At 38.9% G+C, this 25,319-nt stretch overlaps 2 protein-coding genes and 2 long non-coding RNA genes across 7 annotated transcripts; 1 reads left to right on the top strand and 3 right to left on the bottom strand.

The window, feature by feature from the left end:
- Positions 1 to 1,013: 1,013 nt before the first annotated feature.
- MGT10 (magnesium (Mg) transporter 10) lies at positions 1,014 to 11,372 on the bottom strand. Of its 2 annotated transcripts, XM_026806570.4 has the most exons (14): positions 10,551 to 11,372; positions 9,456 to 9,528; positions 8,758 to 8,828; positions 7,636 to 7,721; positions 7,443 to 7,533; positions 5,982 to 6,050; positions 5,426 to 5,506; positions 5,170 to 5,335; positions 4,051 to 4,096; positions 3,168 to 3,248; positions 2,178 to 2,260; positions 1,582 to 1,701; positions 1,453 to 1,496; positions 1,014 to 1,295 (listed from the first exon to the last, which is right to left on the bottom strand). In XM_026806570.4, exons 1-14 carry the CDS (start codon positions 11,004 to 11,006, stop codon positions 1,200 to 1,202), a joined length of 1,563 nt encoding a protein of 520 aa, XP_026662371.3. In that variant the 5' UTR covers positions 11,007 to 11,372; the 3' UTR covers positions 1,014 to 1,199. The 2 variants fall into 2 exon arrangements, with proteins under 2 accessions (XP_026662371.3, XP_008796635.1); XM_008798413.6 differs by lacking the exon at positions 1,582 to 1,701.
- Positions 11,373 to 12,607: 1,235 nt separating this feature from the next.
- LOC103712036 (putative glycosyltransferase At5g03795) lies at positions 12,608 to 17,208 on the bottom strand. Of its 3 annotated transcripts, XM_088703854.2 has the most exons (5): positions 16,620 to 17,184; positions 14,185 to 14,390; positions 13,678 to 14,026; positions 13,088 to 13,467; positions 12,608 to 13,008 (listed from the first exon to the last, which is right to left on the bottom strand). In XM_088703854.2, the coding sequence occupies exons 1-5, from the start codon at positions 16,968 to 16,970 to the stop codon at positions 12,969 to 12,971; spliced, it is 1,326 nt and encodes a 441-aa protein (XP_088559980.2). In that variant the 5' UTR covers positions 16,971 to 17,184; the 3' UTR covers positions 12,608 to 12,968. The 3 variants fall into 3 exon arrangements, with proteins under 3 accessions (XP_088559980.2, XP_008796633.5, XP_088559981.1); XM_008798411.5 differs by having other exon boundaries at positions 12,608 to 13,467; positions 16,620 to 17,208; XM_088703855.2 differs by lacking the exon at positions 16,620 to 17,184 and adding an exon at positions 15,797 to 15,974 and having other exon boundaries at positions 12,608 to 13,467.
- On the top strand, positions 15,993 to 16,714 carry LOC148702371 (uncharacterized). Its single transcript, XR_016396340.1, has 2 exons — positions 15,993 to 16,100; positions 16,362 to 16,714. It is a non-coding gene; the product is annotated as an uncharacterized LOC148702371 (long non-coding RNA).
- A 2,386-nt stretch (positions 17,209 to 19,594) lies between the features above and the next one.
- LOC149752765 (uncharacterized) lies at positions 19,595 to 21,808 on the bottom strand. The gene is made up of 2 exons (XR_016396341.1): positions 21,689 to 21,808; positions 19,595 to 21,530 (listed from the first exon to the last, which is right to left on the bottom strand). It is a non-coding gene; the product is annotated as an uncharacterized LOC149752765 (long non-coding RNA).
- Positions 21,809 to 25,319: the final 3,511 nt, after the last annotated feature.

Here is a 25,319-nt window from a genome sequence, read left to right as displayed (position 1 = left end):
TCTTAAAGGTTAAAACTGATGCAAAAAAAAGAGTCAGATAGGATGGAGAAGGTTGCCAAATTGCATATATGAATTGTTACAACTAAAAATAGTAGAGAATTTTAATCATAATAGTAAATTTTTCATTTTTTTTCATTTCTTTTTTACTTTAAATAGTAGTACATAAACCCACATTTTGTATTTCCATAATATAATGTTGAGTTTTATGCGCTATCAATATCATTTGGGACATGTATAGATCTTTTTATTTCTTTGAAATAAGGGTTCCATAGAAAATTGTCCCCATGCAATTTCGACATTTTTCATCAGCTATATAACCTTTATATTCACATCTCTCTTTGGTATGATGCACAATTAGAGAGAGACAATAGATAGAGTCATACTTGTAAGTAGTACCAACTAGGTAGAGTGAAGAGGCTAGATGCAAGATCCATTTAAGTGTGTGGTGCCAATTCGAAAGATCATGTATTGGTTTCATGTTATTTAAATTGTCCAACTTTTTTTTCTTCTTCCTGCAAGAATTGAGCCTCGCAACCACCAGGAACTCTCTCCCTCTCCGCGCCGTCGTCAACTTCCGGCGCTTTTCTGACCCATCCTGCTGGATCGCGTCGCATTAATCCTAACAGGGGCCACGAGGTGCACGTAGGGAACCAAAGGGTTAATATGAAAATTCCCGAAGCCCTGGGGACTAGAAGCAAAACTTTCTAATTATCAATTTCGTGGAACTGCTGATTCTAGTGATAACTTATTACCATCTCTAGCACATAAACAGAAACTTCTTGCCCTCTACATTTTGAGTAGTTATCAAACATGAGCAGCTTTCAGGTTGACAGAATTGATCTGCCTCGACCTTTTTCCTGCATCAGTTGCAGGTAGACGGCATCCGACACAACCTATCTTTGAGCAATTTTAAATAGAGATCGAATAATAATAAAAGGTTAAAAAAAGTTCAAATGAAGTTCCACTAAGTACTGCTAAAACGAGTCATAAGCACTGAAAATGAGAGCAAAGAATGTTGGAAATGCCTCCCACAGAAGTTTCATTTTGATGGACATGCATATATGTTCTAATGTAATTCATAGGCTAGTCACCTACTGGCATTAAAACCGTATTTCTTATTTGCAGAAAGCTGGCGAGCTAACCAAAGAAGATGCTGTGCTGTCACGTAAATAGGTTTTGACACGCAACAGCCAGAAGGGCTACAATATTCTTCTTGACCTCAGATAAGAATACATGATGAAAAATGCAGCAACTGCGCCAACTATTATTCCTGCTGTTGTCAGCCAAAACGCATACTGCTCCAAGTAAAAAATAATATCAGCAAGAGGAAAGACAGCAACAGTATAACATTTGATATTTGCGCCATTTTTGAAAGGCATTAATTTAGCAAGCCAAGCAAGTTAGAATATATTGAAATTTTGAAACAAAAAGGAAACAGAATTGGAACTATACCACATGCTCCTCAAGGAATGATTTCAGGTTCATCCCAAATATTCCTGCAAAAGACACGGCATAGGGTCGATAAGGCTTAGAATTATTCATCAGTCTTCTTTCTATTAACAAAGAAAATATGTATATAACTTCCAAATGAACTGGCCAATGGGACTGGACTCTGTTTGCATGGCACTGCTCTGCTCAGTGCAAGCACTGGGGGAGGTCCCATGTTCAAAACAAAGAAACATGGCATGTCACTGTTATTCTCTGAAAAGAAAATAATAATAATAAAAAAACTCTATTTCAGTGAGCATGAAATCCATTCTAGTTATTTTATGGAAGTGCAAACATATACTGTGGATCACTTACATAAGGTTTCAAGCAATGGCATATAAAGCACAAGGCATGCAAGGAGAGGATCATGAGAAAGCATACCATGAGCGATAAGATTCCATTAATAGTTAATATAACCTGACATTCTTTTGACATATCATGAAGATTCTGGTTGCAGATATAACAAAAGTCAAATAGATTGAGCAATGTATCGTACTTCAAAAGAATACGATCCAACACTGGAAAGTTTGATTATTGAATCATGTCCTAATTGTCAAAGATACAATTGCAAATGCAATAGAGATGTCCAGAGTCTATGTTGGTGAGAGAATACTTTCTAAAAGGACCCTCGAGAACATATGGACATACCAATGGAAATCAAGCTCAGAAATCTGTTAGAATAACTATACCTGCTACTAAAGCACCAACAGCAACACAAAATGTCCCAACCTGGAGAAGTAGCTCCACTCGACTAACCTCAAGCCGCCGGGAGCTGAATAGGAGCAAGTATAAAGTTTTTATAAGCAAACTGAATGCATGACCTCCATAAGAAGGGTTCATAAAAAGAGATGACATAGCAATCATGCATGCTTTACAAGAAAATAAAAAATACAACTCAATATAGACACGCAGTCTTGAAAATCTAATGCTCATTGACCATTAATCTTTTGCAGCTATAATAGTCAAAAAACAAAAGAGAGCTAGGCTCACTATAAGCAATAAAAAAAATCATGCTATACAGCAGCATACTTCTAAAACTTTGTATCATGATCCTCTGGTAGTTATTCTGGATTATTGAAGGGGCTTTAAAGGCTTATAAAGTTTTTTTTTTAAAAAAAAAGTCGAGGGTGATTGACAAAATGGACACTGATTGATAACTGAGAATGATCAAACTGAACTTTTGGCTTCAGTCTTCACTTCAGTCTATGAAGAGTTCGCAAGCTACGTAATGCCTGGATAGTTGGGATTGTTCAGGTCATGACTTTAATTTCAAACACCATATTTGTGCTAAGTGTTCACATATAAGTAGTTGGTCTATCTTGAATAATCAGAGTCTTGTTGGTATATCATATACCCATTTACATTGCAATTCTGTTTGCTTCATTAAATTGACCTTTACGTGGAACTTCAGGTGAAGTGACATCAAAGGTGCTATTTTATAATAGCATCAAGCATTCTATACTTGAATCAGGTAAAGTTGTCTTTCTGATCTTCGAATCAGGTCAACTCATGGAGAAATACTTCTATTTGGGATAGCAAAATAACAAGACGATTAACTGAAATACAGCAAGGAATGTAAAAATAATACTAAGCAAAAAAAAAAAAAAAACCCGAAGCACTCAAAACATAAATATTTCAACTTCACTAGTGAACAACTTAATGAGAAGAATAATAAAGACCTTAAATTTACAGCAATCGAGTCTTCCATTTCCTTTGCAGAGTCAAGTAACCTTTCTGCATGCCCATGGCAAGATTCGCATCTGAGAAAAGTTAAACAAATTAATAAGGTACAATGAACTGATATTGCTAAATGATTGAATCTGTAACCACACCTGGATTCAGATCATGTAAAAAATGTCCCTCTTCCGGTTATTTTTGGTTGGTTTTATGAATTAAGACATTCTAATTGATGGCAATTCTCATGATCAATACAAGCCAGATTCACTATAAAGTGTCGACTCTTTCATAAAGTTTTTGTCTAAGCTTAGGATTGGTATCAGTAACATGTCGTGAGGGGAAAAAAAGAGTAGGGGTTAAAAATAAAATAATAACATTTTATAATAAGTGTATATCAGATGCAAAATGACAAAACTTAATTCTTGAGCATTTGGGCCCCTCAAAGGTGGCATGAACAGGACAAGAGCTTAATCTGGTTTTTATAGCTTTATTTGTGGCTGCAGAGCAAATTGATGAATAGGAGTTTAGACTTGGATGCATGGATTCTTTATATTTACACTTGTTATAGTGATGACCAGGGTAAGGGCTTTCTCCTTCAGTGTTAGTTTTGATGCCTATCGACAACAACTGCAAAGTGCAAAGCACAATAGTTAAAAAGATGATTTGAAATAGTATGAACTCTTATATTAACATCAAACACAAGACAAATAAATGGTTATATAAGCAACCAATATCTTGACTTGATATATTGTTGAAACTATGTGTCAAGAAAATGAACATGGGGAAGAATATGCACGTCAGGAAGAGAGAGAGAAAGAGAGAGATTGCATGTTCACATATAAATAAAGTCCAAAATTGTCGGTTTACTTGATATCAGTATGATACCTTTCAAGGTAATTCTCCAAGAGCATTTCAATCTCTTCCTCTTCTTCTGTAAAGAAACATTTCAATTGCAAAACCATGTAGACATCAATCAGCTAAACTGCTAGGGTATATTGAGCATCATCTGTTTAAGTAAAATTTGTATCAAGAAAGAGTCTCAATCATATACTGAAATGTATAAAGATATTCTCAAGTAGCAAATAAAAGAAGTACTGCAAAAATATGGCTAGTTACTTGATCAGTTGTAACAATTCAAGACCTCATCCAAAAAAGCTTGCTAGAAGATATTATTTGGATTTCTTGGCCCTATATAAATACGCAAGATTTACCCAGTGCATAGTCGATGTAGGACTAAACACACACCTAGATGGTCCTCACATACTCCCCACATTTAAGTCCCAACATCCTCGCCAGGATAAATGTCCAAATTCTTTCACAAGTACCATCAATCCAATCACAAACACTACGATCAGCCGTGATCAGCTTTAATGGGCGCGTGATACAGTGTATCCTAGTCCATATGGACAATTAGCCGGATCTGCTCTAATATCATTTGTAATGACCCAAGACCTCAACCAAAAAGATAAGTTGAAAAATATTATTTGGATTTTTTGGCCCTTTATAAGTACACAAGATCTACCTAATATATAGCTGATATAGGACTAATACACTTCTGCATGGGTCCTCACACTAGTTCTTTAGACATGTATACTTATGCGCAACTTACATGCTCAGAAGATTGTCGTAACTTAAGAAACGAAGTTTTACAACTCTAGCATATCTGGGAAAGTATGCTAGCAAGTAAAACCATGTTAAATATTTTCGTATAATTCTTGTTAAGCTCATTGATACTTATAGAAGAGGTTTCTGTTTGAAATAAAGATGTGCCATAAAATGTAACCAGCTTCATCTTTGTTTGCAGAAAGTATGGCGATAAAAACATATCAATGCTTGCCACAATCTGTCAATTGAGAATGTATAATGTTGAAATTTAAATAATTTCAGTTGATGATTTAGAATCATTCAGCAATGGATATGTATTTCCTACTGAAGAGTGACACACATGGAGTATCTAAAAGGATTTAAGGTGAAAGAGAAAGATAAAATAGACTAGGATGTTACCTTCAGCAATTTTCTTTTCCAAGGGAAGGGAGCATTCCAAATCATTGCTCCCTCTCCGCACTACACAGTTTCGTCCCATTATACATATGCGGCGAATTTCATGTGGATCTTCCAGAAGATCAAGCAGCATCTGTTTGAGAGCCCCTGCTCGTGATCCCAATTCAACCTTCCGTCCAAAAAGGCAGAACATGTTACACTAATAGATGAAAAAATAACTCAGAAATGTAAGAAAATATACATGAGTACAGTGCCGTACCAAGGTCTGTTTAGCAAGACGAAGCTCCTCCAACACATCGGCTGTCAACCGATTGGGCAGAACTTCAAGTAATGCAACCACCTAAAACATGGAAGGTGGAAGTTAATTTATAATATTTACACACTGTAACACACCTAGTTACAGAAACAGGGGACCAACATTCAATGCACATCGCTGCCTGTAATTCTCCTAAGCTGTTGCTAAGGCTTAACAAAAGATGCATGCTGATCACTACCCTGAACAATAGCCAACATAATGCAAACAACACAATTTGGTCTGGTAGTCATAGGGATAAGTATACCAGTTTCCAAGGTTGCGAAGCATATATTATGTATAGTCCTTATGCAATACAAGGATAGTTGTATGTGTGCAGAAGCTAGAATCCTCACTCAAGAATAAAATGCAATTAATCACAGAATTACAAATTCCATAATCCATATAGTAGAAAACCAGATGTAAACCGCATTTGCATAAATCTTATACTTCTATATTCTGCCTGAAAACAATATTTCGTCATATAAAGAACAAAATATACTCACTATGCTCCCATACTCACACGAGGTTCTATGTCCATTAACTTTTGCTCCAAACATTGTATTCGAGAAAGCAATGCAGCTTCAACAACCTATACAAAAGCGCATGAAAGTATTTCAGTAGACGAAGACATTTCTTCTTAAGTCCTTAAGCATTAGATAATATTTGAGATTCATAAAAAATTGATATGACACCAAATTTTAGAAACATCTGATATCATACTCTATATAAAAGAAATATCCTGAGAAGTATGAAAAATAATCTTTTGGTTGAAGAAAATTCGGCAATCAATCAATCCAAAAGCAAGGTTTAACCTTAGGTTGAAGTTAGAGAGGTAGAAAGAACAGGTCATATATAGTGGTCTGTTTGGCATAGAGGTCCAGATTATTGATATAGAGCTTGTTCCAGTAGAATTGGCAGCCTGATTCATCGCATTCCGATTAAAGTTTGCTCGACTTCAGACATAGACAAGATAGAGTATCTATACATTATGGACAATAACGTCAATTTTCATCTTATTCTGTATTGCTTGACATTTCATGAATCACTTGAAAAAGATGTTAAGCTGTTTTAAAATGTTTCATATAATTAAATATGCAGATTTTCTAAAAAGAAATACCACTGAGTAAATTCTCTTGGGGAATCCGTTAACATTTTTAAACGAAGGCAACAGCTTCATAAGCTTTGTTTCATAGACCTATCTATAAAACTTTTGATGTCTTAATGCACATTAATTTAGTTCAAGATGTCCAATTAGCAGGCTGACATACTTGGAATAACAAAGCACCACCTGGGCATGAAGTCATTCCCAATATGATTTAAACTGATGAAATCACTTGGGATCTACAGACCAGGCTTCCAAGTGAACCCTCTCAATATGTTAAGGTGTGATGAACCTGGTAGCTATAAAAAAACAAGGTGTTTTAAAAGTAAGCCAAATGATTGGAAGAACAAAATATAAAATAATATGACAATGGATGTGTAGCAGCCTACTTTGACAGCAGAGGTAGTCCATGGTAGGTTTGAGTATCAAAGAGAGAAAAACATGAACTAGAAGCTAAACCTTCTCAGGTTTTCATTAACACAACAGGAGAATTTTATATGAATGAAAGTGATACAAGTGGAAGCGAGAAGGATATAAAGGTACAAAAACACAAAAATGAGAACCATGAAAAAGGATATCCGCGTTAAGATTGTGCCTATGAAGCTAAAGGTTGAGTTTGTCGCTGATCCTTTCTATCAGTATCCCCAGATGATTTTCCAAAAAAAATCTGCCACTGATTCATTTTACTCAACGCAAAGTTATGAGACATATAAAGACCATTATTAAAGTTGACAGACTGAATTGAGACATTGATACACTAGTAAGCTTTTAGAGTTCGGTAACATATTCAACAAAGATTACAGAAAGATATTCTGAAAAATTCAAACCAATGCTGCTTACACATGGATAAAAAGGGATGACACAGAAATCATATCATACCTCAAGTTCGAAAGGCATGGCAGGTCCTCCATTGATGTTTTTAGGATTTAAGCGAGGCAACAATGCTTTCAGAAAGGCTTTACCTCCTTTGCTACATAAGTCAAGATAATTGGTCATTAATTAAGAGTAAGTTTATCAATGTTATAAGCCAACAAAGCAAGCATTAATTCACATTGCCTATCTGGAAACGCACCGATTATAATCAAATACAAGAACTTGTTCATGCATGGCAATTGCTCTTAAGGAACCAAGGTTTAACAACAGAGCCTGCTCACGTACCTATCATACAATGTTTATAACAAATATTGTAAATATAATACATGAAATTCAATGATAAATCAGAATAATTCAATTAGAATTTATATTATTTTTAGAAGGATCAAATGCATAAAACAACTGTCAGTAGTATTTATGTGTTTTAATGCTAATAAATACAATTATAAAAATACTACATCCCACACCAACCACAGAAAAACTATCTAAGCAAGATGTTGCCATTTTGGAGTTGTGGCAAGAAAAGACAAAAAGGGCAGAATTGCATAATATTCTTGATAATAATAATGTCTTCAGAAAAAAAATAAATATTTTCAAGCTGGAAATCCACAATGAAATAGTTTGCAATTAAATCAAAGGTAAGTGAAGTACAAAAATTCATGTACATAACTAGCAAATTAATATCATCTGACTACACTGTGTCTTCTGGGAGCTCATGTGAAGCATAGACATGAAGCATATTAAAAAAATGCGTAGGCAAGAAACATTCTCTTCTACAAGTTAATGCCATAAAGCATCACATACATCTGATTAAATTATTTTAAGATCTCGATATTTCTTTATGGTAGTTGAAAGTGCAAGGTTTTCTATTTTAAAGTTCCACAAGCTATCAGTTCCATGAGGTTAAAGACTATCTCGTTTTACTTAACTTTAGAACTCGAATTGAAAATCAAAATAAAATTAATAAGATATATTTCTAGGCTATGGGAAACTATAACAAAAAGACTCGTCGATTGACATATTCAAACCATACTTTCAATTCCAAAGAATCAAGATATGGAAAAACATGCAACTTATAATATCAAAAGCAAGTCTAGAATGAAATTCTGTTAGCTCTTTACACATCGATCATTAAAATTGTAGAGTGGCATATTTTACATATAATAAGATATATGCGGATGATATGGTGAGTATTCTTCTGCCATTAGAATGTGGTTTGCATGAAATTGATTAACTATAAAATCTATATACCTTGCAATAATAAAGTAGAATGACAAATTAAAATGAGAGGCTAAGGGAATTAGGAATTTTTTTCACTTACCAGCAAAGAAGGCACCGAATTTGTCAACCATAATGATGGGTCAACACTTCTAATATCTCTTGGGCGAAGACCTAATATCGAAGACATAGCCAAAAAAAAAAAAAATCATGATAAAAATGCAAAAAGGATAAACTTCAGATGCAGGTTATTTAGATCAGTAACATCTTCACATCTGCTATTGTGATGTGTGGACTTGAAGTTTTCGCTGGATTGGTGACAGACTAGAGAAATTGTCGAGCATGAAAATGGTATACCTAGTTACAGTTGTCCCAGTTGGTTGCCTAGTCCTACAAACAAGTGAAAGCCAACACTTCACAGTAACAGGTCATCCAAGATAATCTATAATTATTGTAAAAGACCGTATTAGCGTATAGATTCTCATAAGACATGCGATAAAGTAAAAATATCATGCGAGTTATTGCTTACAGGTTGAGATAATAAAGTTGAATCAGCAAATGACTGGCAAAACTATTTTTTAAAAACTTTTCATAAAAAAACATCATTCTTAAGATCCCAAGAAGAAGCGAAGTATGGCCAAAAGTAGAAAAAAATTGCAGATTAGCAGGGAATGCTGTTGGATTGCTCTTTATATAGTGATGACTTGTTAACAGATGACACCATAAAGAAAGCATGTGCCATGTTCAGCAAAAAAAAAAAAATGTTACTTAAGAAAGTCCTGGAATTCACTTGGTACATACCACTTGACTTCAGCAATTGGCGCCTGTTAATCTTTTTTGTAGACATTTTTCCATCCAATGTTACTTCTACCACCTGAAACATATCAATCTCATTTTAATAAAAACTTAACTTTATATATACAGGTTAGGACTAAAAGCAGCTTACAAAATTGCATCACCTATTGTGCAACCAACTTATGAGCTACATACAATGTTATGACCAAGTGAGATGGGATAAAGATTAAACGAAATTACCACAACAATCTCATCTATTAAGCTAGCATAAAGAATCTACACATATTCATTCCCAACTTGGAGAAAGCATATGATATAGTACAATGAGCAATGTTTATAAGGCCTATTAGAGGTCCATGTTTAGAAGTGCTTGAATCATTGTTGAAGGGTAAGAGTAGAAGACATAAGTTAAAATGGACAGAAATGGCAAGCTACAATAGATAGCGACACCACTTGCATGAGCCTAAAAATTCCAAATTTAATTAGAAAATGGTTCAAAATTGGTTAGTTTCATTAAAAACAATCTGGATCATCTCTATAAGTGTTTTACAACATCCAGACTCTATAGACCAGAACTTTGAAACACAATTCATCGTTGATTTTCATATTCAGAAAATATTAGACACATGAAGAAAAAGACAATGTGCTTTCTTATCCCATGACTTGGAAGCTGCGGGGACTAAAAAGATTTTTCTGTCAAAATCCATAAAGGCATGATAATTTACAGTTTAACAAAGAATCATAATTTTGTTTAATCAAAACATATGTATCATCCAAGTGATCGAGAATTTGAGTTTACTCTATAAGACGTTCTTATATTTTGTCAGATGTTATTGTTCACTAAAGGAGTAGAACTTTTAAGCTCATAAGTGAAAATCACAACAAAAGCACTAATTGAAAATTGCATATGGTACTTTATGGGATACTCTGTCCAGTATTCACGACCAAGATCAATCGAATTTCTTGTATGCCTACCAAGAATGAACTCAGTACACAGGATCCATAACTTAAAAATGAAATCTGGAAGCATAGAAGTCCTTTAGGCCAGAAATACGGGAAAAGGAAAAAGAATGGACCAAGTTGTCAGCTTGAGTGGATCACCTCATAAACAGGTTCTCTGATGCCAAGAGAAATTGTATCCGAAGAGACTGCAGTCCTCTGCTGCAAAGATCGGGCATGAGAACTGAGAGTGGCTGATTCACTTGCAGCATTCTCGATGCCATCGGAGTGAAACCCCGTCTGCTTGGGTTCATTGACAAATTCCTCTTGGACCATAGCCTCTCCATCACCCCCCCTCCCTTCCGCCAACGACCTCGACCTCGACAACGACAGACCCGGGACGACAACTATGGGGAAGGGGATTGCTGTCTTTCTTCTTCTTTTGCTGCATTGGAAGGACGGAAACCGAGAGGAGCAAACAGCGTTTAAAGCAGGGAGGGAGAGGAAAGGAGGGCGGTCGTGGTGGTGGTGGTGGTTGTGGTGGATGATTCGAGGCAGATGAAGGAAGAGGAGGAGGAAAGAAGAGGAGGAGGAGGAGGAAGCAGCAGCAGCCATCATCGCCACAAGGTGGCAAGTAGCAACAATTCAACGATCGAAGCATGTGATGACGAGGGAGGAGGAAGAGGTCCTAAACCACCAGCTTCGTTTCATCTCATGATAAGATCCTTCTCCTCTCATCTCCCTCTATCACCATTTACGGTAGCGTAAATTTTATACGACAGCAGCTGTTGTCGCTGCTGATCGAAGCAACTCACTCTTCCTGATAGCTAGCTTCTCCCGGCGGCCAAATCTATGGAGGATTTCAGGGTGGATTATTTTTTTCATCTTTCTTGGGTTCGTATATGTTTGGTGGGAGTTTGATCGGTCTGCGATGGGTGGAGGTTTCGGCAACGATATCCACTTGTTTGGAGGCTCGGGTTGGTCGTTGGTGGCGGGGCCGCCAGTTGTGTGGATGTGGGTCGGGCACTGCAGGAAGTACCTCCGACCCCTGGACGGGACGCTAACTCTTTGACCATCCCACATGGCCCTTTTCCTGCCTCACAGAACGCAACGCAGGTCGCATGCAGGCGTGCCACGATTAGTTTTGGTGAAATTCATGCAATAACGAGAGTGTACGCCCTTTACGGTAAAATCCACAAGAATTAGTACCATCTATTCCGGAAGCTCTTACTATTCAGAAAAAAAAAAAAGTTAAAATACCCAAAAAAAAAAAAAAGAGAGGAGAAGAAGGAGAGTTGGCAAAACTTTTAGTAAGATTTCCGACGAGAAAATAAGGAGGAGACTAAGAGAAGAAAACTTAGAATTAGCGGCGATTCTCGACAATTCCAGTGGTAGAAATCGAAGGAGGAGGAAGGAGCTTTAAATAGAGAAAGTCCCCCAGTTGGAATTGCCTTAGGACTCCCGGAGTCCAGCAATATCGGAGGAGGAACAAGACTCCGATCGAAAATGTTCTCCTCCCTCCATCGCAACCAACAGAGCTCGCTCAATGCTAATTGGGCCTGGCCTCCTCAGGCTGACCCACTAGGCCAAAAGAAAAATGGGCTGCAACCATTTGTTTGGCTTGCGCCTGGCCTCTTCGTGCCGGCCTCAAGCCCATAAAACTGCGTTAGTACATTAGCGTACATGATACATTGGAAAATGTCACGCAGCTCGGTTTGGTATACCAGGCGGAAGAACTTCATAAATACGAATATGGCGATGGTTACAAAGAGCGTAGATAGAGGACCAGGGAGGTCTGAAATAGACTGCGATTAAGCCGTTGAGGACGTCTCGGCAGCAAGGGAGTCGAGGAACTCGGGAGGATTCTATGGTTGTCCAACACTTTGATTGCGCATAAATTTCCCCATAACTGGGACATTTGCAAGAGTTCTGTGAAGGAGTGTGGTGGTTCGTGTGGCATTTGCCAGCGACATGCCATTAGGAGTTGATCCCAAGCTTTCCTCAGAGATGGTAGGATTTCTTGCGTCTCCAAATTGTCTGAAAGACCTGAAGATGAGGAGGCCATCCTATCAACTTCAGACATGTTTTCAAAGAGGTCCTAGTACTTCTCGTAAATAAAATGATGGGTTTCAGAAACCAGTAGTAAAAACAAGCACCAGATAACCAAAACCACCTGTTGCAACATTTATATCCAAGATACCTATTGAACACTCATCAGCTGCAAAGAATAGCATTCATTGAACCGTGATAAGAATCTACACAATAGTACAACAAAAAAAATCAGCAAATTTGAGCGACTATAGTATATTTAACAAAACAGCGATCAGTTCATTTTCTTTTGAATTTTCATCTATGAAGCTTTTCCAATGAATGCGCCGATATTCCAAATTATAGGAAGCTTGGGCTTCCGCATGAATCAATCCTGGGGATGAATGCGAACATTTAGTCTTCTGAGCCATATCGAGTGAAGGAGCATATGATACAAGTCAAACCTCTTTGGAGGGCCATTCAACATGAAATGCCTCTGCACTATCTTCACTCTCCTCTGCATTCTTATATACTGCCTTGGTGATATGCTCATCAGAATGTTCTTAAGGTTGGGGATGTCCTCGACCGAGACCTGGACCGAAAAGGCCTTCCAATTTAGAACATCACTAAGAGGGAGCACATAATGGTCATTAATCGTGACAGGCACGCACTCGAGATAGATTGCCTCCATGATTCTTGGGCTTGCCACTTCATATCCACTTGGGCAAAGGCAAAACTTGCTCTTTCTCATCAAGTCAACGTAGGATACCCCTTTGGGCAGATACTCATGGACTTGCATGTCCTTGTCCTTGTCCTTCCAGTGCTTCAGAAGCACAGGCCGAACAGGCCCATGATTGCCTCCGGCAAAGAATGCGAGGATAGGACGACCTGAAGCAGATGGTCCTCCAACATCAACGACAGCAGATCTCATGTTCATCTCCGGAAGCGAAACATCTTTCAAGGGGTTGAACCCCTCCGACATGTTTGCATTGCATAGGACGCGAATGGAGTTGAAAAATAGATGAGAATGGCCACCAGAAGCGTAAGGCCCCTGCAATAAGTGAAAACGCAGCGATTACCAAGAATTCGAAAGCTCCATCAGATTGATAATAGAGTCGAACAATCTCCTACTACATTAGTTTGGCTCAAGAACATGAATGAAAAATGCGCATGCTTGCATACGTTCAGAGGAGATCAATAACAAATGCACCTGATCATACACAAGAAAGAGGAAAAAGTGCATCACCAGGTATTATCTTACCCAGTCATGGCAGGAAAGCATGAAATGATCTGCGCCAAGACTTCTGTTCCAGTATGGGTATTTTCCAGAAATGTCGTTGATATAAGCCAGGACTGTTCGTCTCAAGGGACTCATATCACGGCGATCACGCTGGTAAATGTGCTGAACCATCCTCACGACGCTGAACGGAAGGAAGAACACGTGAGCTCGGTCAGGATCTCTGGTTCTCAGCCTGTTTTCCATATCCATGTCGTTTATAAACAATCCCTCTGTAGAATAAATACTCAAGCAGGGGCCGTCGTGGAATATTGGTGGCTCACCTTCTTCATAAACATACACCTTGAGCAGCTTCTCCATTTCCAAATAACTCCTGCAATTTCTCCAAGGATAAGGAATTGGTGGGGAAAAACTTATGAAGGCCACTTTATAAAGATTGCATTATTCTATTATATTTCTTTATCTAGAAAGCCAGTGGTTAAGTTGATGAAAGTTCTGAGGATTCACGAAAGGACATCCATCTATTATTACCTATGAAACGCATAGGAGTTCCGGTATGCTGGGCCTTTTGGGACATAATCTTTGTCCGCTAATGCTGGACGGTTTGAATTCTGAACAGCTTCTCTGATCGCAGCTCGAGCTCTAGCGAGACCAAGTTCAAGCCTCTCTAGCTTTGTATCTTTTCTCCTTTCTCTTCTAGTATTGCTTATATTAGACTCCTCACTGGCTGGTGCTGCCTATCAGGTTAACCGCATTAACTCACTGTGGTCAACGTACTACTCATTCCATCCAAACATTCTGACTGTATGAACATTTTATCTATCACAACTTGCAAGAGTAAATAAATGATTACAAGAAGAACGTAGAATGTTTTTTTTTTTGGCCGGGGGGGGGGGGGGGATAAGGAGAAAAAAGTAGAAAGATAAAGCAACGAACTTCTCTTTCATACAAGGGAGAAGATAAACTGAAAGCATGGATGACGGATATGGAGGGCCACGAAGTTTTAGTCCTGTAAAATGAGTTTAATCTAAGACTGAGTACAAGAAAACATGAGTTGGACCTCATGGTCATGTAAGATATAATTGTCACGGAACAAATTGGTTGTCCATGGGCTGAGACAATGTATAAAGAAAGCTGACGTGGTTAGGACATCTACCTTTGACCTTTGTTCCTGTCCAGACTCATTTAGTGCATCTTTAAGCTAAATTAATTACATTTAGATAACCGTTTCCAAACGCGTGCGACTAATCAACTCGTTAAGGATGCAAACAAGGAAAGCACAGAGCAACAGCTACTTTAACAATTACTTCTTAGACGACACATCAATTGCACGGTTGTATGGTATAAATGTATTCAATTAAGTAGGAATCTTGCGCTAAAATGTTAGTATAAACTCAATATCAAATGTCCTCATCGTTAGAGCGCTGCTGTTGGACCCAAATTAAACAGGATGCACCAGGCATCAGTCCCTTTCAAGGCCTTAATGATTGGATGGGATGGTTTTGGCGACAAAGATACCAATGTAGCGAAAAATAAGCTCGCTAATCTGAAAAGGGTAAGGTGGTAAACAAACATGAGGTGATAGCATTCATCTACTTAATTGCAACTCCAATCATCCAGAAACTCTTCAGAACCAGATGCATATCAGTCTCCAATGTGATGGGATTTGGTTCAATTCGACATTACACTGTTTACACAAGACCCAAATCAGACAGATGGTTCCAAGCATAAGACTGCAAGTCCCAGTTTAAACTCGGTCCCAGTCTAATTGAGTCAAAAGATGTCAGGTAGCCGTTGGCGTAAAGAAGTCTCTTCAAGCTTCTACCAGAGACCTAGAACAGAATATTGCCTTCATCAGAATTATGGGGTTTGGAATTGCCACTTCATGTTGTGCTAAAAGATCTAGGACTTCATCGAAATTGAGGGGTTTGGAGAGATTGTAAAAGACCATGCTAATGATGCAGCCTCCCCAGATAGCAAGTCCACAGTCTTAATTACGTGAGCAATTCTGCAAACAGAAGGCGAGACACAAATTTCATAGGAAGATAGGACATCACACTGGGTTCCAAACATCCAATTTCACCTGGCCGGGCCTAGGCAGAGGAGACCAGATTTGGTCCCGGGTCTTCTGTATCTACCATACCTGGAAGCAAGCATACATGCGACTGGTGTGGTGGTCCCTACTCCATGAGTGCTGATGAAATCAAAATCATCAGTAGCATCTTCAGCCATTCTTATGTTCGCTCGGACGGTGCAGGCGAAAGAGATTTCACTTTTCTTTTTGGCAAAGATGCATGGAAAAGAGATCGATAGTCGCAGAAAGGCACCATAACAATTTACTCGATGTCTATATGGGCTCCCTGGCCGAAAGGGGGGACAAAGAAATAGGGATGTCTAGATCCAACGGTTCAGAAATCATCCTATCTTTCCTCTAAAAAAAATTGAAGGTATAACCATAGATACATGCATTTGTAAACGCATGCATCACATAAATTCGCAAGATATGTCATTATATATATAATTCTTTGGTGCTTCCCCGAAAAAATTAGATTTTTTTTTTTTTTGGGCACCCCTCCGAACCGTTCTCTATTATAAGTATTAAAATTTATTCCAATAAATCCAACCATGACATAAATTCAGATTCCCAGTTGATTGATTCTTTTTTTTCTTTTCTTTTTTTTTTTTTCTTTTCTTTTTTTTTGGTGTAGGGCTTTGCCGTTTATCAGAGAACATATCAATCTTTTTTTTAGTAAAATCAGAGTGGTGAAGAGGAGGCAGTCCAGATACAGATGTCTTTTTGACGTCACCGGACGCAGATGTCATGCAAAGAAAAATAGGGACCGAGGGGAGAAGAAAAGGAGAAATAATAATATTGTAGAACAGCAAAGAAAAAAAAAATCATGAAGTAAGAGGATACAGAGATACAGAGAGAAAGAAGAGGCCGAGAAAGGATGAAGAAGACTTACCGGCAACGGCGCTGGGCTCGGCGCACCGATGGGAGGAAGAGAAAAATAAGAACCGTGATCAGAAGTATTAACTTCCTTCTGGAATTCGACAAGCCCTTCATCACTTATATTAGAACCACCTCCAAAAGAGGTGGAAGAAGCCAAGAGAACACCCCCACTTCCCCTTGCCTCCACAGTCAAGGAAGGAGCATAAGAGGAGAGCCAAGAGCCATAACCCCTAGAATCCAAGGCAAACACCCCCAGAGAAACCAACACCAAAGAAACTAATGTACACGACACCATAGACTTTGTGCTGTACCCATAGAAACATGATGGAGGCGGAGGAGGAGGATGAGAAGAAAGATTTCTCATAGCGACAACCAAAGCTTGGCAGACCAGCCTAGTCTCTTCTTATATATATCACCAAGGGCCTGTATGGATATCGGGTAGTCAATTATCTTGAATAACTTTTGTCTTTGATATTTACTCTCTCACAAAAAATTTTGTTCGCCGTCCTATAAAATTTTGGAATAAACGGAAAAACAGACAGGGAGAGAAAGAGCTTTGGATGGTTCAAATTTTTTCATTTTACTATAAAATAATTTTAATTTGATTGAATACCATTCTCATCCAAGACCGAACTTTATTCATCAATTTTTAAATGATCTCTGCCGGATTATCTGGATAATTTTATATTATCCGTCCTTTAACCAGTATCCTAGTACAATCTAGAAGGTATAGTATAGATAGGTGCTTCGTCCTCATTAAATTCAGTTCGGTGAGGATTTACTGCTAGGTCACCTGTTTTGGAGCAAAAGAAGGGTCTAAAAGGTGGCTCAGAAAGCGCAAGCTGGAAATTAAATATGTAAATAATCCAAAAAATATATAGGTAGCCTAACAATCTTTTGTTATCTCATATTCGTTATTTCTAAATTTTTTTCTCCAAATTAATACATCCAGAGATATTTATACTATGAATATAACTTACATAACAATAATATTGGAAAATAAATATCTATGGCAATTTTTTGGATTTATATGAGAGAAGACACTGTTAATTCTAATCTCGTGCGATACTCCTAAATTGTTGTCTGCAGGATTGAAATTATATAATAAACGTATCATATCGATAATCTAAAAAAGATGTATATAATTTTCTCTTTTTTGTTGAATAGAGTTTATATTTTTCTTGCTTTTTTTTCTCTTTCTAAAATAAAGGAAAAAAAAGGGTGCATATTAGCTTGTCATTGTTGCGAAAAAACATTCAATCATGCTGCGGTGCTTCTGCAAATCAAGAGTTACAATAATCAAATAAATTTAAAAATAAATTTCAAGTTTTAAAATAAGTAATTTTTTTAAATATCACTACAATCCACATAAATTTTTGTCTCTATTTCAAGGAGGCTACGGTGGTTTCCATGGTCATTGATAGAAACGCAAGATGGTTGGTGCGGTACTGCTTTCTCCGTGGATGTGACATCGCCTTATCGTATAATATACAATCCCATCCATTAGTCGCCAAATTCTGTCCACTATTTTTTTGATCTAATTACCTGTGCACACGTGTCTCTAAGTCATCGGCAGAAACATAGGCACGTACGGCCAATCATGAAATTCCCAAACTTTACACCCACTGCGTTTATTCATTTCACGACCAGGTCTGGAGCTTCGACCGGACAGCACGCGTGAATCTCGGGGGATGCTATAATTGCCGTCTTCCGGGTATAATTTGGAGGTTGGATTATTGGCATCGTTATCCATTTTTCTTAAGAGACAGCAATAGCTTTGTCCTGCCACACAGCCTCGTCCTTTTATACTTTTCTATGTGGCTCCACTACTCAACCTTGTTTCCTTTCTTCTCCTTCTCTTTTTTTTTCTTTTTCTTTTTTTTTTTGGAGGGGGGGGGGGGGGGGGGGGGGGGCAAGGGAATTACCCCACCCACGTGGCAGTCTCTACTAGGCCCCCTTCCACCAGAAAATATTCGATATAGATAGAAAGTTTCTCATATCCTCTCCATCAGTACGGGCAAAGTATTTAATCGACGCCAGCACGTTTCGAACCTGGATCACTTCATTAGAAACAAAGCTTCGTTCTAACTATGCTACCACCTCGGTGATTACCTTATTTCTTTATCAACCAAATCATGTACTCTGAACCAAAACCTTGCTATCCTCATGTACATGAGACAAAGTTCTTCTTCTCAATATATTAAAGCGGCATCATTTTATAACAAATATAGTGGGGTTGCCTCCACTACTAGAATTTAAATCATGGATCTCTCTTAATAAAGAGGAATAAAACTAATTGGCAAGATTTTGATATGACATTAGACGATAATTCTGAATGAGATTATAGAGACAAGCGATAATAATTTGTTTTTTTATGTGAGTTATCTTATATATAAGGTTGCTAAATACTATATATATTATTAGTAGTATGGTGGGTGAGGATGATCGTTTCGTCCATTTCAAAAATATAGCAGCATAGGTTTAGGACATCTATTTTCTAATATTTTTAAATCAAAATTTTTATTCTTGATACATTTATATATTTTGAAGTTTCATAATTGAAATTTTAAAATGAATGTTTGGCCAAAAAGGCCAAGCCTTTTTTTTTGAAAAAAGATAAAATATAACAAGAGCAACTTTAGTTTGCAAAATTTTACTAAAAATATTTTTTTCAGCTACATAAATTAGGAGTTTTATAAAATTTTATCGTGTAATTAAATATTTGTTATTACAAATATATATTCTATTTTTTAAAGATAGGTAAACTAGAATATTTAAATTTATATAAAAATTATATTTACCATAATATCCATATTATATATAGTTTGCCATACCGGTTGGTATCTGTGCATACTAACCATATTATGCTATATCGGTGCCTAACGGATATGCGATATGGAGTGCACCAAGTGTTGGAACGTCGACCTGCCTTTCCATATCAAATCGACACAGTATAGAATGGTACCAGTACAAAGTCTGATACCGAGATGACGAACCTTGATCTAGATACAACTTATAGAAGAAGTTATAGTATTAGGTCTTGATCTTACCGTCAAAGATCTATATAAAAATTGTCATCTCTCTTCTATTTTATTTTTGTACCCTCTCGATCCATTTCCACAATATCTTACCCTCCATACATGTTATTCCATCGACCTTCATGGTTAAGCTAAAATTTATGTCCTTTAATTGGGGTGGCATCTTTTAATGTTAAAATATGAACAATTTGTACGCTAATGGGACTAACTTCTAGAGTAGCATGATAATATACCTAGTGGAAGCATGAACTCTATATCCGTACTTCGCATGACGCTTCACAATCATATATGCGGGACCTAATGCACCATAGCATAATGCATTCCTATCCGGATACTGCCACATTGTTTTTTTTATTATTAACAAAATGGTGTCGGGATCGATGCATGCCTAAAAGCCAATGGTCTCTTTTTAATTTTAATTTTCCCCTGGTTGGAGAACCTAATGAACGACTAATCTAAGATAAAAAATATACATGAAACAAGAATTCCACGTCAGACTTCTTCAGGCTCACCTAGCGTTGCACGCGAACTCATAGGAATCGCATGTTCTTGTTTTTCAGAGACAGCCATTTACTATTACTTTACATCAAACGCGGTCCCCATCTTTCTGGTGTTCATCCTTTATTTCTAGCTCTAAAAGTTTTTTTATATATAATAAACTAATTTTTAAGTATTTAGTTGATAAAGAAAAGTACATTTCAAAAAAACTTCTATTTGGTTGAGTACCTATATTGTTATATAAAATATTTGTTATATTTTAAATAAAAAAATATTTTACCATATTCTATCTAAAAGCTTGAAAATATATTTTAAAAAAAATTATCTTCATTTTTAGACGCATGTAGACGTAATTTTTTCTCATAAAATATAAAAATTTATTATTTTTAAAAAAATTCCAATCAAATATAAAGTATGTTTTTATTTTTTTTATTGATCCTTGTTTTCTCTCTCCTTTTCTCAAAATCGAACGAGTCCGATGGCAAACCGTGCTGTTGATTCATCAAGGGCTGTCTCGCGATCACATATCGTGCATCAGAATACGCAATGCCGCCATGGCCCATTGGAATCACAAAATAGTGTCATGTCCAAGCTGTGCACCGGGACAGAATCCATCCAATAATTGAACCAAGACAATTAGTGGGCCAACGCTGACGGTTTGAACCAGTTCTTGCGGTCCGCTTTAACCCTACATACAACTTGACCAAGACTGCACGCAGTTGTTGGAAACGACGGCCACGATTCACCTGCGAGTCCGATTCTTGGGTCCAAAGTTGGGCCTCATCCCAATCAACGTGCGGCCATACAACGCAGTGCTCCGGGCCCAGTCTATGATGAAGGCGACGTTCTATTCTAAGTCCTGGCAATCGGATAACAGAAAAGTCGAAAGGACAATGCCGTGCTAAATTTTCCCCCAAATTTGCGATATTATTATCCACTGAAAAATTGGAACTAAGGTAGCCTGATTTGGATAGTTTAATTTGATGCCATATTGAACAAATGCGACCCCTTCCTCTCCATAATCTGAGTCTAAAACTCTCTACTACTATTATTACCAAACGTTCTTCGGCGGGGGTTCTTGTAGTCCATCTCTAAATCCATGAAGATAATATAAAAAAGTTCATTAATAAAAGATAATAGTGGTTGTGTCAATCCTTGATCTACTTATGCATCAAACAAGCGTGCCTAATCCTTGCAGCTTATATTGATTAAGGGCTAAATAACTCTTATATCCTTCCTCTCAGGAAAAAGGGGGAAAAAAATTAGTTGTGCATAGATTCATAAATACACACACACACACACACCTGTATACATGCCAACATGCATGAACATATGATATCGCAAATTCATCCATCCAAGTAAAACTTTTCCCCTAATCCGAGCAATTTCTAAAGAGCGGTGAAGATGGTAGTCAGCATTCATATTTCCATGCAAGCAAGAAACAGCACAAAAAATAGATTGAAAAAAATTGTTACTAAGGTGACGCAACCAATACGTACCCATAATAGAGAGGGGAGAGGAAATTGAAGAGGTGGAGAATACTCACAGGTTCCGGTGCGGGGCTTGGTGCACCAAGAGGAGGTAGAGAAATAAGAGAAGCAAGGGGATTAAAGCGTGCTTCTTCCTCTCCCTCTCCTCCGCCACCATCAAGAACAAGAGCGGAGGAACCCGGGGGAGGATCGACGCCTTCCGACGCAGCGCTGGAAAAGGAAGGGGACCAGAGGGAAGACGTCGACACCAAAACCAGAGGAAGCAGTATGCACACCACCACCACCACCACCACCACCACCACCACCACCGGGGAGGAAGACTTTGTGCTCCAACAAGTATAGAAATTGGGAGAAGTAGACAAGTCCCTCATAGCCACCCCCTATCCTTCACACCTGTTGGAGAATGATAGCCTTCTCGCTTCCTATCAGAACCAATAAAGGGATCCTTCCTTGCTCAGGCGTTATTCCATATAATGTTTTAGTTTACACTAAAGATGAAAGCGTGGAACAAAAGATGGTAGCAAGAAGAGGAAAGGATAACCAGGGAAAGGTGCCTGGCTAACTTGACGGGTGCAATGCCACATCTCTCTCTCTCTCTCTCTCACGCGCTGACGCCCACATAATAAATTGTGCGGCTGTGCCAGATTTCTGTCGAGCTTTGGATTTGCTTGGTTTGGACCTTTAGATTTAGGCTGACTTGTGTTGGCTTGTGCCCCTTCCTGAAACATCTAAGTAAACTTTTGGCTGAAGGGCCCCTTCCAAATGGCTCAAGACAACATCCGAATCTTGCAGCCTGCACAGCAAATGGCATGGTTAAAAAAGTAAAATATTTTTTTTTAGTATATGATATATGTGCTGTAGAAACATTGGCCAAATTATACCGACAAGATTATCGATATCATAACAAATCATAGAAGATTGATTGCTCGTTGAATTGTATATTTTCTTTCTTTGTTTTTTTTTTCTTCTGATGTTTGAGATATTCGGTCTAAATCACTGTTATATATATGCACATTGAACGCCAAGTAGATGGGAAACCAGCAACTCATCACTATCTTCACAGAACACTGACCAGTCGTTGAAAGGGCTGATTGCTAATGACATACGAACTGAAGAAGAAGAAGATGCTCTGTTAAGAAAAATTCTGAAGTTTCTTCCTTTTTAAAGGCTCCAAGATACTGCTGCTACAAGGGACTACAAAGCTGAATGCATCGATCCTTCGAGGAGTTTGTTCCACCAACTATATAGAGGGGAAATCCAAGAACACCACAGGTTGCTGCTGATTATCTAATCTTTGAAACACACTTCTCCTCCAGATTTCCATGGCAGACGGGCATTTTTAATTCCTCTAATGACGTAAGAATCTATAGAAAAAGGTTGTTGAAATACAAACTGTAATGTCCGGGCCCAGAACCTACTAGGCCCAATAAGAAATGGGCCCAGTTAAGGGTTGGGCCCAAATTCCACTGTGGGCAGTGCTGTATAAGGATTGAAATAAAAAATAATAAAAACGAAGGGATAAGACCGACAGGGAGGGGTGACCCTCACCCCTGCTGACAGCCGCTGCCGGCGCGCCGGAGACAAGGGGGGCGGCGGCCAGTCCCGAGGTATGGAGGAATGGAGAGGGAAGGGACCTCTCAGAGGGGGTCTCATCCTTAAACAGTCCTTTAAGCCTATGCCGGCAACCCCAAAATGACAGACCCCCTAAACACCGAACGAGAGAAAGAGAGAGAGCCCGGAAGCTCCAAGAGGAAGGAGGAACCCCTAAGTCGGCAGAGGTGTTGAAGAGGAGGCACCGCAGGTCATCCCCGGAAATGGTAAGCTCCTGTTACCAAAATAAAAATAGAGGAGGGACTCCATGGACCTCAGTTGCAGTCACTGCCGGCTCTCGGTAGGGGGCTGCAGTCGGCCGGAGTCCATTCCCCTTCTTCTTCTTCAGTGGGATAGGGGGTCTCAGTGAAGAAGAAGAAGGGAGGAAAGAAAAGAAAATGAAAGAAAGAAGAAAAAGGAGAGAGGGAAGAGGGGACTCACCCGTGTGTGGCCGCGGGCATCGGCCGCAGGCGCGGCCGTGGGCTCAGCCGCAGGCGCGAGCTCGGCCCTCCCAAACCCCCCTTCTTCCTTCACAGGGGAAAATGGAGAGAGGAAGAGAGAGGGTTTGGGAGTAAGAGAGAGAGAGAATATGGGGTGGTGCCGGAGGGGAAGGACCAAAGAAAAGAAAGAAAGAAAGAAAGAGAGAGGAGGAAGAGGCCGTAGATCCGGCCGGAGGAGAAGAAGAAGACCGGAGGACCGGCCGAAATGGCTAGGGCTTCCGATCGGAACCAAGGAGAGAGAGAGAAAGGAGAGGAGGAGGGGACTTGCCGTGTACGGCCGTGAGCGTCGCCGGTGCGGGCTCGGCCGGGGAAGCCGAGAGCTCGGCCGCGGGCTCGGCCGGGGAAGCCAAGAGCTCGGCCGCGGGCTCGGCCGGGGATGCCGCGGGGCTTGGCCGCGGACGCCGCCGGTCGTGGGCCGTCTCCCTCCGCTCGCCATCCTCCCCTCCGCTCGCCGTCCTGCCATCGTCGGAGAAGAGAGGAAGGGGGAGATCGGGAGAGAAGGAAGGAAAGAGAGGAGGAGGGGAGGAAGCTTCGGGAAGGAGAAGAAAAGAAAAAGGAGAAGAGAAGAGAAGAAAAGAAAAAGGAAAAAAAAAAAAAAGAGAAAAGAAAAGAAAAAGAAAAAGAAAAGAAAAGAAAGAAAAAGAGAAGAGAAAAGAAAAGAGTGGGTTAACGGGCCGGAATCGGGTTCGGGTCCGAAACCCGTTAAGCCCAATAATAAGAAATTGATTTAGCCAATTGAACCTGAACCCGAGCCTAATTAAATTTGGGCTAAGTCTGGACGAGCCCAAACTGCAAATTGGGTCAAATCCGAACCGAATTAAGCCCAAATTGATTTGGGTCCGAACCCAATTAAATTGAGTTAGTTCCAGCAGACCCAATCTGGTTTTAAATCGAACCCCAAAGGCTTCAAATTGGACTTGGGCTAAATCCTTGGATAGGACCCAAGCAAGTAAGTTCATAGTATGATGAACTAAGAAATTTTATAATAAATGAAGGGGGAATAATGTAATCCCTATGATGTTGTTTTAGGTGATTGAGGATTAGTCACCTGGACTTGAGCAATTTGGAAAGCGAATGGAGGTAAGTAATCTGTCTTAATCCTATCGTAGATCTTGTAATACGTTTTATAAGATGAACCAGTGTTTTTTATACAATTTGAATTGTATGCATGATTAGTGAAGAAAGTAAGTAACCTGTTCTAATCCTATTATAGATCATGTCATGTTATTAATGTTTTCCTAAGCATTTATTTTAAGTACATATGTTTCATGCATGATATGTTACAATGCATAAGTAACTTGCATGATCCCAGAAGCTATGGCTATGTATGCAACCTGATGATATTGATATTTTAATCATGCATGTAAGTTTATAAAGTCTTAGCTAGCCCCAGAGGCACTATAATGGGCTCAAAGATGCTACTGAGAATGACTGAGCCGCCAGTGGCTGAATAGTAACTGAGCTGCCCCGCCAGTGGCTGAATAGTAACTGAGCCTACCCCGCCAGTGGCTGAATTGGAATTGGGCCTGCCCCGCCAGTGGCTGAATAGTAACTGAGCTGCCCCGCCAGTGGCTGAATAGTAACTGAGCTGGCCCCG

The sequence above is a fragment of the Phoenix dactylifera genome, chromosome 9 (genome assembly GCF_051530095.1).
Source record: "Phoenix dactylifera cultivar Ajwa chromosome 9, Ajwa_hap1_PhDact_Kaust_v1.1, whole genome shotgun sequence".
Lineage (NCBI taxonomy): Eukaryota > Viridiplantae > Streptophyta > Magnoliopsida > Arecales > Arecaceae > Phoenix > Phoenix dactylifera.
This window is presented reverse-complemented; position numbering and strand designations above follow the sequence as displayed.

Excerpts from the sequence above, each read along its gene's own strand:
- MGT10 (XM_026806570.4), bottom strand. The coding sequence starts at position 11,006 with ATGATGGCTGCTGCTGCTTCCTCCTCCTCCTCCTCTTCTTTCCTCCTC. Across the intron at positions 4,097-5,169 it reads GGAAAAGAAAATTGCTGAAG|AAGAAGAGGAAGAGATTGAA; the intron begins GTAACATCCTAG and ends GTTTCTTTACAG. Across the intron at positions 1,702-2,177 it reads TGTTGGTGCTTTAGTAGCAG|AGAATAACAGTGACATGCCA; the intron begins GTATAGTTATTC and ends TTTTCTTTTCAG.
- LOC103712036 (XM_008798411.5), bottom strand. The coding sequence starts at position 16,970 with ATGAGAAATCTTTCTTCTCATCCTCCTCCTCCGCCTCCATCATGTTTC. Across the intron at positions 14,391-16,619 it reads CGAGCCCAGCGCCGTTGCCG|GCAGCACCAGCCAGTGAGGA; the intron begins GTAAGTCTTCTT and ends TTAACCTGATAG. Across the intron at positions 13,468-13,677 it reads TGCTTTCCTGCCATGACTGG|GGGCCTTACGCTTCTGGTGG; the intron begins GTAAGATAATAC and ends CACTTATTGCAG.